Consider the following 19,173-nt stretch of genomic DNA (forward strand, 5'->3'; position numbering starts at 1 on the left):
AAAGGGGCGATCAGGTGGGCCTCGCGCGACGCCCTGGGACGGCGAGCAACACGTGGGACCGCGGGCGGAGCTGGAATGGGGGCAGGGGGCTGGGGCCGTCTGTTGGGCGGTGTTTTGAAGAGAATGGAAAGCTGTTCCTCTCTTGCAACCTCTACGGGAGATTTTGCTGGGTCCCGTCCCTGTGTCTCTGGAACGTTCAGTGGGGGGAAGCGAGTTCCTGTGAATCGTGGAGCCGGTAGGGGTTGCAGCCTTGAAAGGCACCGCTTTGACCTTTTGTAAAAGTTACGGGCTGCGGCTGTGTGCTCGGGCTGGGTTGATTCTGCGAACCCATTATAAGCCCTCTACAAGGAAAATTCCAAACGGGAGAGAAACTTGGTTCAGGGAGAAGCCAGGCTTCTGTCTTGAGTACTGGTTGGTGTCTTCAACTCGGAACGTCTGCAGTTGGCCTCTTGTACCGCTCAAGGTAGTGATTACCGGCCCTATACAAATAGGAAATTGAATTTCTCTCAGCTCTGTCCTGTTGTGTGCAGTGAACATCAGCTGACTGTTTGGCTAATGCTTTGAGTAGATTGCAGATCATATTGTTCTGACATGGTGAAAACGTCAGTCCAGCAAAGCTGCGACTTTGCATTTGTTAACTCTGCCCCTAAAAGAATCTTTTCATGCGGGAAGGAATCGCAGGTATAATGGACTTGGGAGCTGAGGCCAGTTTAGAGGGGAGGGGTGTTCTGAGGTAGTAGGGATAATTTAACCCTCTGATATTCATTCTTGCATAAAGTAAAGAAAGGATTTGTTTTAGTTTCGTTGTGTTTATTTGTTGTGCACGATACTAAGATACATAAGGGCATTTTCACACACGTGTGTACGGAATGTCAAGCAGATTCCTCCTCGTACTCCACCATCCTCTCTTTTTTGCCCCCTCTACTGTTTAACCTTTTCTTCCCTTGTACTATGTAGCTGATACGTTTGAGATCTTTAAATTAGGCTTTAAAGGCTCTGTTTTAGTAAATATATTAGTAATAAATATTGGAATATTTTTCGCTAAAAGTTTTTAAATCAGTAGACTCATTCTCTGTTTTTTATTTTCATTATTTTGAGACAGGGTCTCCCTGTAACCCTCAACTGGTGTGGAACTAGATATGTAGACCAACCAGGTTGACCTCACAGAGATCCACTTGCCTCTGCCTCCAGTCTGGGCATTAGGGAATTAAACTCATTCTCTGTTTTTTATTTTCATTATTTTGAGACAGGGTCTCCCTGTAACCCTCAACAGGTGTGGAACTAGATATGTAGACCAACCAGGTTGACCTCACAGAGATCCACTTGCCTCTGCCTCCAGTCTGGGCATTAGGGAATTAAACTCGTGCACCACCACACCCTTTAGTAGAAGAAGAAATCATTTTATTTTAAGCAGGGCTACTTTGTCATAGGAATTACTGAGCCAGATAAATACTGCCAGGTTTGCGTGAAAGAGTCTGAGCAAAAGATTGTGAAGTTGAATTTACACTAGCAAATACAATTTCCAAAATAAAATTTTGAGTTTAAAATTGATTTGACTTTATTAAAATGTAAACTTTAGTAATAGCTATATTAGTGTTTACTCTAGGCCCTTTCCTCACTCTAAAGCAACATTGTAACATTTTGCATTACTGCATTCTAAAAGCAGTAGCATTTAGATCCAGGTCAGCCTAATGTTAAGGCATAATTCTTCAGTTAGACAAACTACTCTGTCTTTCACTTAACTATTATGTGTGATTAATATCTCCATTAATCATTTTTCTGACTCAGTTTATCTTATGCATTTTATTGAAATTGACAGTGTCACCAAATATTCAGGGTTTAATATGTAGTATTAAAATCAGTCAAAAACAAGACATTGATCATTTGGCACTTGATTTTGGGGGAGGGTGATGGGAATCAAACTCAGGGTCTTGCACACTCTAGGAACATTCCTATACTTAGACCAAACCTCTAGTATTGATTCCTAAAACCTCATGATATAGAAATTCTCTTGCCAGGCGTGGTGGCACACGCCTTTAATCCCAGCACTCGGGAGGCAGAGACAAGCAGATCTCTCTGTGAGTTCAAGGCTGGCATGGTCTACATAGCAAGTTCCAGGCCAGCTGGGGCTACAGGGAGACCCTGTCTCAAAAAGATTAAAGAGGAAAAAAAAATATTCTCAACAAGGGAACTAAGCTCAGGAGTTAGAAGTCTAAAGTCATTCAGGTGTAAATAATGTGGAGGCTAAAGTCTGAAGTTTGGCTTCTACAACACAAATCTGGCTCCAAAACTTATTTTTCATTTTTCACTAAGACAAAGGGTTCTTCATGTAGATTTTTGGACAGAATTGAAGGAGTACCTTGGCTTGATTAAGGAAGCTCAGTTGAAGAAAACACCTGCCTATTTATTTTCCTTAGCTTCTGAGATTTATATAGAAAAGAATTGAAACTCATTGGTCTGCAACTGTCTCCAAGAAAAATTATGTTTTTCATATTCTTTTGAAGATTTTTGCAGATAATTTGAAGTATTTGTACTTATTACTCCTTGATATGTTAAAATTTTACATGCGTATTTAAAGTTTGTTTGTTTTTTTTTTTCTTTTTTTTTTTGTCTGAGACAGGGTCTCCCTGTAGCCACAGTTGACCTGGATTCCTTTTGGAGACCAGGCTGGCCTTGAACTCACAGAGATCCATCTGCCTCTGCCTCCTGAGTACTGGCATTAAAGATGTGCACCACCATGCCCGGCTTGTAAAAAAAAATTTTAACTTTTAATTACATATATGTACATGAGTGCAGGTGCCCACTGAAGCCAGAGGTGTCAGATTCTCCTAGAGCTGAAGTTACAGGAGGTTGTAAACCACTTTACTTGGGTGTGAGGAACTGAATTTGGGTCCTCTACAAGAGCAGTATAACCACTGAGCCATCTTTCCAGTTCCCTAAACATATTTTGATAACTGCTCTGGTTCAATATAAATAGTTTACTTTGTGATCCTATATATTTTATGGTATTTTTAAATTTAAAAAAGTATTGTGTGTGGAGGCGGGAAGAGATGTGTCATAGTGCATGTGTGGAGGTCAGAGAACTACTGTGTGGAGTTGTTTTCTCTCCTACCCCTACATCAATTCCAGGTTCCAGGGATCAAACTCAGGTCACCAAGATTATATAGCTAATGAATACTGAAACTGAATTATAACCTTTTTTTTTCTTTTCTTTTTGAGAGAAATTCTTGCCATGTAGCCCAGGCTGGACTTAAACAATTTGGATTCCCTTTTTTGGGGTGGAGGCAGCAAATGGTACATTGAGGAAAAGTAAGGGAAACACCTTCCAGTAGGAGGGGTTACAAGAGAGGAATTTTTGGGAACTTGAAATCCTCTTGTCACAGCCCTTTGAATTCTAGGATCTTTGCTACACCCCTCCCCCATCCTTTCCTTCATCCCCCACTACCTCCTGTTTACTGAGGATTGAACCCATAACCCTGTGCATGTTAGGTAAGCATTCTACCACTTAGCATCTCCAGCCCTTGGCATTTTCACTTTTTTTTTTTTTTTTTTTTTTTTTTTTTTGAGACAGGGTCTCCTTATAGCTCAAGCTGTCCTGAACTCAGAAGTCCAGGTTGGCCTGCACCTCATAAAGCTCCACCAGCCTCTGCCTCCTGTGTGCTGGGATTAAAAGGCATACACCACCATGTTGGGCCAACCCTGGATCATTTTTTAATGATCATTAAAATTGGGTTTCTAGGGACTGGAGAGATGACTCAGAGGTTAAGAGCACTCACTGCCCTTGCAGAGGACCCAGGTTTGGTTCCCAGCGCCCAGATGGCGGCTATAACTCCAGTCCTGGGAGACCCAATGTCCTCTTAACGACCTGAGGGCGTTGCATGACACAGATGCACTTACATGCATGCAAGCAATGCAGTCATAATACACATAAAATAAAAATAACAAATATTTAAAAATTGGGTTTCTACTTGAGTTTTTCCCTGAAAAATTAATATTATTACAACCACTTTACTAGAAGGGTAATTTTCTTTTTTTTTCTTTTAATTTTAAAATATTTTATTTTATGTGTATGAGTGTATTGCCTGCGTGTATGTGAGTGCCACCCGTGTTGTGCAGTGCCGCGGAGGTCAGAAGAGGGCTTTAGGTTCCCCTGGAACTGGAGTTAAGGACGGTTCATAGCTGCCATGTGGGTGCTGGGAATCGAATCCGGGTACTCTGCAAGAGCAGTCAGTGCTCTTAACCTCTGAGCCATCTCTCCAGCCCCAGAAGGGTAATTTTCAAGTGCCATGGTGCACATATCTGGAGATCAGAAGACAGCTTTTGAGAGTAGCTTCTCTCTCTACTATACGGGTCAAACTCGGGTCATCATGCTTGGCAGCAAGGGTCTTTACCTGCTGAGCCGTTTTGCCAGCACTTCAGAGGTGTTTTTAAGTACAGCCACATTGTGTGTCACATCAGCAGCATCTACCTCCAGACTTTTTATCTCTTGCAAAACAGTCAGAGCCTGTTAAACAATTCATTCATTTCCTTTTGCCTTTTTTTTTTTTTTTTGTCTTTTTGAGATAGTGTCTCCCTGTAGCCCCAGCTGGTGGCCTGGAACTTGCTATGTAGACCAGGCTGGCCTTGAACTCACAGAGATCCACCTGCCTCTGCCTCCCGAGTGCTGGGATTAAAGGGGTGTGCCACCATGCCTAGCTTTGCCTCAGGTTTTATATAATTTGAACCATGAGCTTTCTAACTTAAGTTCTTTTATAAATGGTAGCATTTTAAAATATTTTATTAATTTTTATGTGTATGAGTGCATTGCCTTCATGTATGTAGGTGCACTCGAATCCTGCAATGCCCAGGAGGTCGGATCCCCTTGAACTGGTGTTACAGGCAGTTCTTAGCTGCCTTATATGGCTTCTGGGAATCAAACCTGGGTCGTCCTCTGCAAAAGTAGCAAGTGCTCTTAACTACTGAGCCATCTCTCTAGCCCTTTGGTAGCATTTTAAAATTTAGGTGTTAGCATTATACTCAGAGATAAGGTGTAGAATATTTGTTTAGTTTTTTTAGGCTAATTATGGGTGATGTTTCTGCCTTTTTGCACCAAATACCATATTCATTTTATTCTTTAGCTTTATTTGTAGAATTACTAGATAACACTGACTGGAAATTAATGTGTGTGTATATATTTTTTTATGTATTGGAAGTATGCACATGTGCTTGTAGTGGAGGCCAAGATGAATCTTCTTAATTGCTTTCCTCTTTATTTTCTGAGACAAGATCTCTCATTGAATCTGGAGCTCACCAGTTTAGTTAGGCAGGCTGGCTAACTAGTGCCAAGGATCCACCTATTTCTGCCTCCCCAGCACTGGGATTGTAGACATGCCACTTGTTTTTTGGAGTGTGGGGGTCACATTTATTTGTATGTGTGTTTGTGCTCCTGTGTACATGTATGTCAGAGGCCAACTCAGAGGAATCGGTTCTGCCTTTCCATCATATGAGTTCTGGAGATGCATCTCAGGTCATCAGGCTCAGTGACAAATGCCTTTACTTGCCGAGCCATCCACCAGCCCATTTTTTTTTTTTTTTCTTTGTGGTATTTTGAGACAGGGTCTCCCTGTAGCCCTAGCTGGCTTAGAACTCGCTTTGTAGATCAGGCTGGCCTCGAACTCACAGAGATCTGCCAGCCCTTGCTTCCCGAGTGCTGGGACTAAAGGCCAGTGCTGCAACTAAAGGCAGGTACCACCACAGCCCTTATCTTAAAACAACAATAACAACAAAACCGTGTAAATACCAGGAAAAAAAAAGGTTTAAATATCATATACTTCTCTTTTGTTCTCTTATCAGTTAGATCAGTCTTGGGTTCATAGACTGTCTCCGTATTTGTAAATACTAGCTCTACGATGACCATATTTTAGATGAATATTAATACAAGGGATAGGGTATGCTCTGCAGCCATAGAGTTGAGAAATGAAGCTATGTTGGATTTACTTATCATTGAGGGAAGAGAAAAGGACTCTATCATCAGAGCTAAAGAGTCAGAGGTATGCAGGGTTTGTGTGGCACATAGTTGGTTAATATTTCATATTGGTTACTAAAAAATAGGTAAGGTGACCATACCTCCCTCCCATTCTGCCATTTTTGCCTTGGCTGGTCATAGCTTGTGCTTGACCTGGATAAGATATCTCATCCCATACCATTTTCAGAAATGTTCTGGTTTGCATGCTACATTTTAATTTTTCAAAAGTGGTCAGAGGTTTACTATGGGCTTACTAGTAAACCTCTTGCCCCCCCCCCCAAGAGGAAAAAGTAACATATTGTGTCAGTGGTAAAATATTTGTTATGAATTGACTACCAAAGATTAAATTTATAGGACCAAAGTTACAGATGGGGAAAATAGGATTATTCTACTAGTCTTTTTAAGTTGGAGGAAATGGGGGGAAAGGTAGTCATTGAATAATAGGCACATTTATTGTATAAGGTTACCTAAAAGAGTAGGTTAATATACAGAGCTTAGGTGATACATTCCTGTAATAACAGGTATTCTAGATTGCCGAGATAAGAGGATTGGTGATTCAAACCCAAGCCTGGGCAAATGAGCCAGACTATTTTTGTGTCTTGTTTTGTTGTTTTTGAGACAGGATCTCCCTGTAACCCCAGCTGGTCTGGAACTCACCATGTAGACCAGACTGGCCTTGAACTCATAGAGATCTGCCTGTTTCTGCCTCCAGAGTGCTGGGACTAAAGGCATGCACCACCACACCCAGCCTTTGTTTTTGTTTTTTAATTGTACACAAGTGTTTTGCCTGTATGTTTGTAAGTACATCCGTAATGCCCATGGAGACCAGAAGAGGGTGTTGGATCCCCCAGAACTGGCGTTACTGGTGGTTGTTAGCTGTTAGGTGGGTGCTGGGAACTGATCCTGGATCCTCTGCAAGAGCAGCCAGTGCTCTTAACAGCTGAACCAGCCCTCCAGCCCCTGGCCAGACTGTTTTAAAATAAAAAGAGGACCTAGGATGTAGCTCAGTGATAGAGCACCTGCTTGGTATGTATGAGGCCCTGGATTCATTCTCCATTACCAAAAGAAAAAGTGGTGTTCTTAGCCAGCCATAGTGATATGCACATGGAGTTTTAACAATTTGAGGTGTAAAGTAGGAGGATTGCCTGAACCGAGGCATTTGAGACCAGCTTGGGGAAATGAGACTTTTTCAAAACTAATACAAACTGGACTCTGGGCAAGGCTAACTCCTTTGTTAGACTTGGTCACTTTCTAGTTATGTGCCTTTGGGCAAGTTATTTAACCTTTGCTTTTCAGTTTTCTGTTTCTTTTCTGTAAATTGAGGATTATATTAATAAGATCATGAATATCATATGGTAAGGTTAAGATTGTTAAGAGCAATGACAGCAAAACACTTAACTTTAAGCATTATATGAGCTACTGCCATTATACGTGAAAGATGTTATCTCATTTTCATTTGAAAGTAACAAAAAGTTTGCTAATTTAACATTGCACATCAGAAGTAAAAATGTACCCTTATCTAAAATTTAATTTTTTTTAACCTGCTTATGTGTTTGGTATGTGTGTACCTGTGTTCACATACATGTGTGGAGGCCAGATTTTGACACCAGGTATCTTCTTGATTTCTCTTCACTTTATAGCTGAGGCAGAGTCTTTTCAACTGGGAGCTCACTGATTCTGCTAGTCTAGCTGACCGGTTTGCTCTGTTGATCCCCTTTGTCTCCTATACACTAGAATTGGATGTGGGCTGCCATGCCTACCTGATGTTTACATGGGTGTTCAGGATCAGAACTCTGGTCTTCACACTTACTGTTTCACTAAATTTTCCCCTCCCCCTTCTTGGGAGGCTGGCCCTCAGTCACTGGGTCTCCTGGTCCTGATGCTGCTTAACAAAACCAAAATAAGATATCCACCATTCTCTCTCTCTGTGTTCACCCACACTCCCAGTATGGCAGTGGCTCCATCCCCTAATGGCTTGACTTAGAAAGAAATGTCTTCTCATAACCTATGAACCATTCAAGCCCCGCCTGTAGTCTCCATCAGCATTTGCTCAGTGCACCAGAGTGCCCCATCTCGCCCTGTGGAGCCCAAGCTCTGTTTGCAGCTCCCCGGCTTCACACTTCGCTTCTGAAGTCCCAATATGGCCGGGGCTCCACCCCTTTTCCCAGGGTACCCGGAGTTGCCCACTCTTTTCGGAGGAATGAGTAATTTTCAGGCTACACTTCACCCCTTTCTTCTGGCTCTTACAAACTTCTGCCATCTCTTCCGTGAATTTCCCTGAGCCTTGGAGGGGTGGCAGATGTAGGGTGATCTCATTGGTATCATGCAATATTTACTCTTGGGCCTCCCCATCATCTTCAAGATGTGGCCATTGATCCATCTCAGTGGTGTTTCCCCTACTATAAAGACAAATGGAAGGAAGTAGACACATCTAAACAAACATGAATATAAATACAAATGCCTAAACGATATCCCAGTAGGTGTACCATATTTATTAAACAGTATACTTGCAGCAGCTTCCCTGCTGGGACCTGTAGCCTTCCCTGACATGGGGTTGGCCTGGCCTATAGCACCAGATGTGTGTTCCACCCCTACGAGCAGGCCTTATCCAATTACAAATTTGTCAGTATGTTAATTGAGCCATTATTGCACTAGCAGGCATTTCTTGGCATATCCATAGTGTGCAACACTTGGGATCTGTTGTTGAGCAGAATCATAGTGGATCCTTTTTCCCCAACCATCTGCATAGCACCTTTTGGCACTGTGAAAACCATCCATCCAGTGGCATGGAGTTTTCAGCTTAGTCTTGGCTCTGTCTCCTCCCACGCTCACATCATGCAGTATCTTCAGCAACATGACCTTACTGACCTTTCTAGTGTACAACTGACATTAGTGGCAATAGCCTTGGTTAATTTGAGGACCTCTAGGATCTTTCTCTGACCAACAGCACATGGGGGGCAACCCATCCCTGGTACTGTAGTTTTTCTTAATAGTTGTATAGTTTTGGGAGCCCTTATTTTTATCTTACCCAACCATAAAACTTCCAAGAATCTTACAGCTGTAGCTGGCCTTTGTTTCTTCAGTTGTCTTTCAGATGGGTTTCATATCTGTAAAACACTCAGATAATCATAGACAAGGACTAACACAGCATGGAAAGTTTTATCTATTTGTATTAATTGCTTAGATCATTGTTGGGTATTATAGCATGGGTAAGAGACATTAATTTGGTTAGTTCTTTACTATCTTTAGTTATCCCTTTGGAATCATTCTGCATTCTGGGGATCTTACATGGAGTCCCTTTGTATTCTTTTTTCCTTGATACATTTACAGGTGCTTACTTCAGTTGCCTGACCCTACACTGGGCTCAGGAGGCAGAAGGTCTCTCTTGTCCCCTCTGTACCTGTTGGTTCCCTGAGTCAGGCAGGCCCTGGGTCTGCCTCCTGGCTGTAGCCATATCTGCTGCCTTTCCATTGACCATACCTGGCTGCTGGGGAGGCCCTGGTGGGAAAAATTGCCTCCATCCCTAGCATAGCCTTTCTCAGGAGAGAAATATACCTTATTTAATCTTTGGAGATCCTTAACCATCTCTGGGACAGGTTTTATCCTCTGAATGCCTTTTGTAAACTGTTCTTCAGGTTTTAAAGTCTTCCAGAAACTCCTTAGTACGGAATTTGGTTTTCTATCAATTTTTCCTTTGGGAATTTGGGCTCAACATAAATCTTGCCACATTTGTCTTTGAGTAACGCAAACTGTCTATTTCTTCTGTCTGGTCTTTTTTTATAGCTCTTGTAGGTTGCTCTGTTATTCTTCAGACAGGTTTACATGCTGGTTTCAGTCATTTAGATTTGCTAAAGCCTTTTTCACTTTACAAATATTATGTCCCATTAGAGGACTTAGCAAAACCATTAAAGTTCTGTACCATTCTCGAGATCCCAGTTGAATTAAGCTTTTCTTTATAACTCTGGTGAACACAGCCCTATCTGGCCCAGCAAAACGGGCATCATATATTGCTTTTACCATACCTAGTTCTCTCAGTAATGCCTGTTCCTCTTTTATAGCCCTCCAGCCTGTTAATTATGGGAGTTTCCCTTGGTGATGACCACATATCTTTAATGCCTTGTACCAGCCATCCCATTAGGGACTGCTCCCCCCTGCATTGGCCTAGGTTGAATGGCCTATGTCACAAGGATGGATGGGTGGTTATATAACTCAGCTGTGAAACTTCTGAAGGACTTAGACTGACATTACTTGCTCACATGTCCCATACCCTGACAAGCCATGTGGTGAGGGGCTCTTTGCTTGCTTGTCTTTCCTAGTTTCAACAGCTCCAGTGTGGAGTATTTGCTCCTAGCTATATATAGTCCTGTTGACTTTTTTCTCTTTTTGTATGGAAGGTTGAATCTGAGGGGCAGATTTAGTTACTTTTATTTTCAGGTTGTTTCTTTTTTCACTACTATCTTTTTTTCCTGGGTCCTTGGATTCCTGGTCCCCTAACCTTATACAAGTTAAAATCTCCCATCTTTCCTCTCTCTTAGGCTCTGAGACTGAGAGTAACTCCTTAGTCTTTTCAGCATTCTGCGGCCTCTGCCTTGGGCAAATCTTTTATTATGCAAAGTAGTGACCACGCCCCCTCTCTGTTTTCCTCTTTTGTTTGTAAGATTTTTTTCTAAGCTCTCTGTAATATTTAATATGTTTTCAGACACACAGGGCAGCGGACCTCATTTTTCAAGCAACTGCACTATTTTCCCACATTTACAGCACAGCTGTGGCCCAGGGATTTTCCCCTTTGAGTCTGTCCACATGGCCCACATCATTCTAATTACATATTTCTTGATGCATTGTGTGATCCATGTCAGTGCAGCCACTAGCTCTCTTGCTTTTCCCTGCACTCGTGTGGTTTGTTGTTTCCAGGGCCATCCTGCCAGGCTGCCAATTTGTTTCACTAAATTTTTCCCCTCCCCCTTCTCAGGAGACTGGCCCTCAGTCAGTGGGTCTTGGTCCTGACGGCTCGTTAACAAAACCAAAATAAGACATCCTATTTTAATTTTGCATAGTTTATATGACACTGGGGAGGGGTGGCTTACAAAAACACAGATTCTTATAGGCTTTTCCTTTTCCATATTTGAAATGCACGTGTCATCCATCCCCCCTGCCCAGGTGTTTGCCCCCACTCCATTATGGTGGTGGCTCCACCTCCTAATGGCCATTCAAGCCCTACCTGTATCCATAAGCTTGCCTGCGCTGCACCATGGTCTGAGTGCCTCACCTTGCCCTGCGTTGCCTGCTCTTTTCGGAGGAATGTATAATTTTTGGGCTACACTTGTATAGCAAGTGTTTTAACACTGAAATACCTCTCTAGCCCTGAAAGGATTATTTTGATATTTAATATTGGCATTTAAAGTTTGAAATGTGCTTAAGTTCATTTGTGTAACCATTATCAGCTAACCACTTGAAATAATGGACAGAATTTGAAGACTGTCCAAACTATTCAAATACTAATATTGTTTTTTTAAGATTTATTTTTATTTTATTTGTGTCCGTGAATGTATGCCATTTGTTTACATACTTATGGAAGCTAAAAGAGGGCATCAGATTCCCTGAAGCTAGAGTTATAGGCAGTTATGAGCCACCTACCTAACATGGATGCTGGGAATAAAACTCAGGTCCTGTAGTCCCTAATATTTGATACTTATTAATAGAATTCTAATTTTTTGATTTATTAATTTTTTATTTTGTGTATAAATGTTTTTCTTCCACATCAGGCAATGCCCACAGAGGCTAGATGATGCCTACAGAGGCCAGAAGAAGATGTTGGGTCCCTTGGAACTGGAGTTAGAAATGGTTGTTAGCTGCCTGTGGGTTCTGGGAACTGAATCTGGGTCCTCTGCAAGAGGAGCCAGTGCTGTAACCACTGAACCTTCTCTCCAGCCCCTGGAATTCTTAATCTTTAACGAGAAGATTCACAAGTCTTATAGAACTCTTCCAGAAGTCTGAAACTTTTTAGTAATTTTGTGGCAGTCCATGATACACAAAAAGTTAAATGCCATTAACGTATGGCTGCCTCTTTTTAAAACAATCAGCTCAGGCATCTGCCTAAGGTAGAGGAAATTTGGGGATATATTTTTCTGTCTTTTCTTCTAGAGAATCAGAAGTAATAGCTTTATTGATAAATAAACTTAGGCTACTGTGGATGGTGAGTGAAAACAGATTCTAGACAAGTTGAAAAGCTTGGTAGGAGTGAAATGGTGTTGAGCTACCTTGGTATTTAAAGCTTGATCTGTAAAGGAGCAGCAGGCTTCTGTTACCCAGGGATTTGTTATACAAATTGGCCCTGTACTTGAACTGCTAAATAGATCTTATCAATATCTGTGGGTACTTGTTATCCATATCAAAGTTTGAGAAACACTGACTAGCATGTTTTCATTCGCTGATTCATTCTACAAATTATATTGTCGCTTTCCTGTGTTCTAAGCATTCATATATTGTTCAGGGTTTTAAGAGAACAGTAAACCATAGACAAGGTCATTGCCTTTGTGGAATTCACAGACAAAATAATTACAGAATTTCATGTTGGGATAAGCGCTTTGTGGTAGAGGTTAAATTCTTTTATGCAAGCTACCGTAAATATTATTCTTCAGCTGAGACAAGGTCTCCCGGTAGACCCAGCTGGCCTGAACTCAATATGTAGACTAGGCTTGCCTTGAACTCATGAATGCTGGGATCAAGGGTATACACTACCACACCCAGCTGTATCCATTTCTTAGAGATCTTTAGCCATTCCAGGTAAAACTGGGGCAAGAGGATATTGGCGTAGAGAGATTTGCAATACTTCTAAATAATTTAGGAAACTTTAGTGTAATGATTTAAGAACACAGACTTCCTAGACTAATTACCAGGTTCCAAATACTGGCTCTATCTTACTAGCTGTGCAGCCTTGGGCAGATTGCTGTAAGGTTAGGGTAGCTTTCTCCATATCTGTAAAACATTGATGATTTTAGTATTGAGCTGAGGCTGTTGGAGACCAGTTAAGTGCTAGGTTAGTGATTATTCTTAGAATGAGTGAAAATTTCTCATTTTAATTTTTGTTTTTTCATGTTTTAAAAAATTTTTAAATTTTATGGGTGAGTGTTATGCCTGCATGTGTGTAAGTGCACCCATGTTGTGTGCACTTACATGTGGATGCCTGAAGAGTGTGTCAGAGCCCCTAGAACTGGAGTTATACACAGTTGTTAGCTGCCATGTTGGTGCTAGGAACTGAACCTGGGTCCTCTGCAAGAGCAGCCAATGCTCTTAACCTCTGAGCCCCCAAGTTTAACCAGTTTATAGAGGAAGAAGGAATATGATCAGAATATACTGTTGTATGTTCTCAAAGAATTAAAAAAAAAGTTTCTTAGGTTTAAGAAGCTTTGGATTTGTTTCTGGTAGTAAATATGTAGGTATAACAAAAGATTATATATGTCCAAACAGATGGTTTTTCCATATTTATGGTAACTTTCCCTCATCTTTTTTTTTTTTTTTTTTCTTTAACCTTAAAATTCCTCAGAATAGGAAGACACCATTTCAGAAAGAATTAGATCTCTTCCTTTTTTCCTTTCCCCTCAGGTAGAATTTTGCATAAAATAAAGGAAAAAAAAAAAAAAAACATCAGGACTATTCTTGGTTTCTCTGGGGATGGACACACTTTGTTTAAAAATAGTGGTGATTGGGGAAAAATTAAGAGGAGTGACTCCTGTTTTAGAGATAGTTTGGTTATTTTTGTGTCGTACCTATGCTTGCATATCACACACTGTATGTTGGCAACAGCTTCAGTGTTCTTTGAAAATTATATCCTTCCATACATTTTTTGTTTTTTTTGAGACAGGCTGGCCTTGAACCCCCTGTGAGACCAGGCATCTGCCTGCCTCTCCTCCCAAGTGCTGGAATCAAAGGTATACCCCACTATAGGCAGCCCCTTTAATAAATATTTTATACAACTGTATAGCCTCTGTGTCTGCTATAGAATTTTTGTTTTTTGAGATAGGATCTTTCTCTAGCTCAGGTTAGCTTGGAACTCAATGTGTAGCTAAGTCTAGCCTTGAATTCATGGCAATCCTCATGCTTCAGGTTTTTGTTGTTATTGTCTGCTTTGTCTCATGTAGCCCAGACTGGCCTAATCTTCTTGACCTTTCTACTTCAGCTTACTGAGTGCTAGGATTATTAACATTGGGGTTATAGGCTTGGAGCCCTGTGTTCGGTTCTGAGCTGTTAGGATACTTAGCTATTTGTGTAATTGTGGAGCTGTATAGGATGAATGTCTTTATTAAATCTTAGTCAAATTGATTCAGGTTTGTTTCTCTAGAATTAAAAAGTATGATTGTGTTTGGGAGGATGATGGGGGAGGATCATGAGCTTGAGGTCAACCTAGAGTATATAGCAGGTGGCCCTGACTCAAAAAAGAAAGAAAAGGGATGGGGGAGGGGAGGAAGAGGAGGACCAAGCAAACCAGTGAACAAGAGACAGACAAGCCAGCTAGAGCAAGAATTACTGGTACATGCCTGTAATTCCAGCACTTGAGAGGTAACCATGGGAAGATTAGGAGTTCAAGGTCATGCTTAGCTACATAGAGAATTTGAGGCCAGTGGGGGCTACACAAAGGACCCTGTCTCACAAAACAAAAAGTATGGAAATGCATGATTTTATTATAAACTGACTTGTCATACTCATTATTGACATGCTATAGAAAACACCCAACTTGTACTGAGTATTTTGTTCCAGTTTTTCATTTATTTATTCATTCATTCAGTCAGTCAGTCAGTCCTTTTTTTTGAGACACGGTCTCCCTGTAGCCCCAGCTGGCCTGGAACTTGTTATATAAAGATCCATCTGCCTCTGCCTCCCGAGTGCTTGGGTTATTGGTGTGCACTACCATGCCTGGCTTATTTATTTATTTTTTTATTTTATGTGTTTGAATGTATTGCCTGCATGTGTGTAAATGCACCCATGTTGTGCAATGCCTGTGGAGTCAGAAGAAGGCCCTAGCAGCACTTGGGAGGTAGGGCTGGAAGGAGGATCAGGTGTTTAGTACCATTATCATCTTCATATCATATGTAGGCTACCCCTTCTCAAAAAAGGAAAAAAGAAAGAATTTAAAGTGATTTCAGGTTAGGGACCTTCCTAGGCAGGCTCCTAGCAAAGGGAGAATTTTTCTCCTTAAGAGCCAGCCCACTTAGAGGGCTGGAGAGAGATGGCTCAGCGGTTAAGAGCACTGCTCTTAACAGAGGACCTGAGTTCGATTCCCAGCACCCACATGCCAGTCAACAACCATCTATAACTTCAGTTCCAGGGCAATTTGATGCTCTCCTGACCTCCACATGCACTGCACGACAAGAACGCACTTAAATACAAGCAGGCAATACAGTCATATACACACACACAAAAAAAAGCGCCCACTTAAACATAATCTCCCATTTTTTCACAAATAAAATTAAGAAATGTGATTCTAAAGCCTAAATAATTTCATGTTAATAGTAATTATTAAACTACATTGAAATGGCTCGACTCTTAAAGTTTGCTATCTTTGAGGTAAGGACATATCTAGTGTTATCAAAATTAAGGGAAAAAGGATTAAGCATGTAAACGCAGATTTTCTCCTTTCGAAAATACTTTTTTTTTTTTAAATATTTTTTAAATTATGTGTGAGTGTATTGCCTGCATGGGTTTAAGTGCACCCCTGTCATTGCAGTGCCAGGGGGTATCAGAAGAGGACATCAGATCTCCTCGTGCTGGAGTTACAGGTAGTTGTTAGCCACCATATGGGAACTGGGAATTGAACCCAGGTTCTCTTCAAGAGCAGTCAGTGCTACCTTAACCAGAGTCATCTCTTCCAGCCCCTCAAAAATGCTTTTTTAAAGTTTGGGGATGTAGCTTATTTGGTAGAGTGTTTAAAGCCCAGCACCACATAAGTCAGGCATGGTGGTACATGCTTGTGATTGTAGTACTTGAGAGGTAGAGGCTAGAAGATTAGGAGTTCAAGGTTATACTCTAATACGTAGTGATTTCAAGGCCAGCCTGAACTGTTTGAAACTCTGTGGAGTATAGAAGGGGAGCAGCTAAGAAGAGTGCACCAGGCATGATGACGTACAGTGATAATCCTAGAGGTGTAGACAGGAATATTGAGAGTGAGTGGTCTGCCTGGGCTATATGGTAAAACCTTGTCTCAAAACAAACAAGAGAGCTGGAGAGAAGACTTAGTGGTTAGGAGCACTTTCTGCTCTTCCAGAGGACCCAGTTCCTCTCCCAGCAGTCATATCAGGCCTCTGCAGGTACTCACACATGCACCCTCATGGCATACATCCGATAACACATACATACACACAAGTTAAACAAACAAAAGAAAATAAGTTAGTTCCTTCTTTTTTTTTTCTTTTTTTTGTCTTTTTGAGACACGGTCTCCATATATGCACCCCCACTGGCCTGGAGCTCACTATGTAGACCAAGCTGGCCTTGAACTCACAGAGATCCACCTGTCTCTTCGTTCCCGAGTGCTGGAATTAAAGGTATGCGCTACCACGCCTGGCAATATATACTTTTTTTATATAGTTAGCCAGATTTCATGTAGTAATCTGAAATACTTCAGATTCATTACTTTAAAAGTCTTATATTTTCAGGTTGATCAGAAGCTATAATATTTGCCTGGGTACGGTGGTATGTATTTGTAATCCTGGAACTTACGAAGTAAACACAGACTGATCACAAGCTCCAGGCCAACCTGGGCTGCATAGGGAGTTCCAGACCAACTTAAGCCATGTAGTTTGAGACTCTTCCTGGGGAACAAAGAAAAACTCTGTAATATTTATGTTAGCATTATTTGATTTTTTTTTTTCAATTGAAGTAATGAAAAAGCCCTTGATCTGAATTTACACAGATCTCTTGATTGTTTAGCAGGTAGCATCTAAAGGCACTGGTTTAAATCCTAATGCCAAAGTATGGCAAGAAATTCCTCCTGGAAATCCTGATGGCACTCCTGTAACTGAAAGCTCTTGGCATGAAACCTCAGCCACCTCTGGATCTGAGGGTAAGTCCTAAATATTTAATTGGAAAAATCACATTTTGTTTAAATGTATGGGCATACCAGCTTACACAACTTTGAAACACATTCTTTGATTATTTAATATGTTAGTTAACATTTGTTGCTGAACAAAATACCTAAGAAAAGTCATCTTTCAGGAGAAAAGATTTATTTAACTCATTATTTTAGAGGTTTTGGTATGTGGTCTCTTGGTCCTGTCAGTTTGACCCTTTGAGGACATCATGACTGCGAGTTTGTGATAGAACAGAGCTGCTTTTGTCATCATGGCCAGAAAGCAAAGAGAGAACACGAATGGAATGGACTTAAAAGGGCCTGCCACCACAGACCTCTTCCTTCAGTTAGGTTCCACCTCCTATCACCTCGGTGGATTGATATATTGATGGAGTGATGGCCTTCAAGAACTAGTCACTTATCCAAAGTCTTACCTCTAAATATTGTTGCATTTGGAACCAAGTATTTATCTCATGAGCTATTAAAGCACATTTCAGATCCAAATAAAAATTTTGCTGAAATACATTTATAAATGTTTGTCATACAGTTTATACATAATTCTTTTGTAAATTAAAAAAATTATGTATGAGTGTGTTGTCTGCATGTATGGAAGTGAAGTCCCATAGAGTCAAGAAGAGGACATTAGATCTCCTAGAACTGGATTCATGGATGTTGTTAGCCACCATGTATGTGCTAGGAACTGTACCTGGATTATTTGCAAGAGTAACCAGTGCTAGTACTCTTAACCACCGAGCCTTCTCTCCAGCCCCTATATGTAATTCTTATTCATACTTAACATGAATGGTCACTAATTTCAAGTAGTATATATGTCTTTGGGTTCAGCATCTAGCCCATTTATGATGCATCATTTATAATTTCTTAATTCTAAATTAATTTAGGTCTATCATCGCTCATATTTACTCACTGACCTTGGGTAGTTAATGTCTCAACACTTACTTCCTCCATTTGCAGAACAGAAACAATGGAAAATTAACAATTTCCTATAGCTTAGGATTTTCAGAAAACTAAGAAAATGAAGTACATGGGATAGTCTGATCCATAAAATGTTATATAAGTTTTTAGTTATTGTTAATCATACTACCTTATCCATAATGGTCAACTCTTAGCTTACCTTTCTTCAAAAGACCTTTTTTTTGGGGGGGGGCTTTTGAGACAGGGTCTCTGTAGCCCCATCAGGCCTGGAACTCACTATGTAGACCAGGCTGGCCTGGATCTCATAGAAATCTCATATAGATCACCTAACTCCCAAGTGCTGGGATTAAAGGCATGCGCCACCATCCCCAGCTACAAATAACTTACTTAAAACATTGGGGGTACTTTCCCAACTGTTACAGTTCTTTGAAATCTTATTTTAGAAGACATGGCTCAGAATTCCTGAAGTTAAAGAATTCCTGTTTACTTTCAATATCTTTTCTTGAATACAGATAATACAGAACTTTCAGAAGATATGTGTAAGGAATATGAAGTAATGTATTCTCCATCTTGTGAGGCCACAAGAAATACTACAGGCATTGAAGAATCAACTGATGGAATGATTTTAGGACCTGAAGATTTGAGTTACCAAATATATGCTGTTTCTGGTAACCTTTATCATTTTATTGCTAAAATAAGAATTTAGTTCCCTAAGCACTCGCATTTTGTATTCTTCTTTGAAAAGAAGTTTATGTCAATGAACTGTTAGGTGATTATTAACAGTATCATTGGATGTTACCCAAACATGAAATTTAAATTAAAAATCTGTATGAAATCCCATTAAAGGAAAGTGTGAGGTTAAAGATAACAGGAAAAAATAGTTAAAAGAAAACCAAATTGCAACCTTCACAAGGGTCCCAGGTTTCTCAGTCTGTTAGTTGGGATCATTGCAATTGTAAGTTCTTTTAGTTTTCCTTCCATTTTGCCAGTATGAAGTTCATTTTAAAACAAAAATGTTGAGACTGGAGAGATGGCTTGTCAGTTAAGAGCACTTAGTACTCTTGAAGAGGACCTGGCTTCGATTTCCAGTACCCATCTGTAACTCCAGTTCCAAAGTATCTGATGCTATTTGATGCCCTGTTCTGGCCTCCAGGCACCAGGCATAGATGTGGTGCAC

General features: G+C 40.7%; 1 protein-coding gene across 5 annotated transcripts in view; it reads left to right on the forward strand.

Annotated features, from left to right (window-relative positions):
- The window catches only part of Larp4 (La ribonucleoprotein domain family member 4), a 63,338-nt gene that overhangs the window by 530 nt on the left and 43,635 nt on the right, over positions 1-19,173 (forward strand). For 3 of the 5 annotated variants that reach the window (XM_008851625.3, XM_029555264.1, XM_017802826.2), the window contains exons 2-3: positions 16,925-17,057; positions 18,509-18,664. In XM_008851625.3, coding sequence (XP_008849847.1) covers positions 16,925-17,057; positions 18,509-18,664 — 289 coding nt within the window. Of the gene's footprint in view, positions 1-255; positions 464-16,924; positions 17,058-18,508; positions 18,665-19,173 lie in introns of those variants that run through there. The other 2 variants (XM_008851627.3, XM_008851626.2) reach the window with 2 other exon arrangements.

The sequence above is a fragment of the Nannospalax galili genome, unplaced genomic scaffold, assembly GCF_000622305.1.
Source record: "Nannospalax galili isolate Female #2095 unplaced genomic scaffold, S.galili_v1.0 scaffold3006, whole genome shotgun sequence".
NCBI classification, from domain to species: Eukaryota; Metazoa; Chordata; class Mammalia; order Rodentia; family Spalacidae; genus Nannospalax; species Nannospalax galili.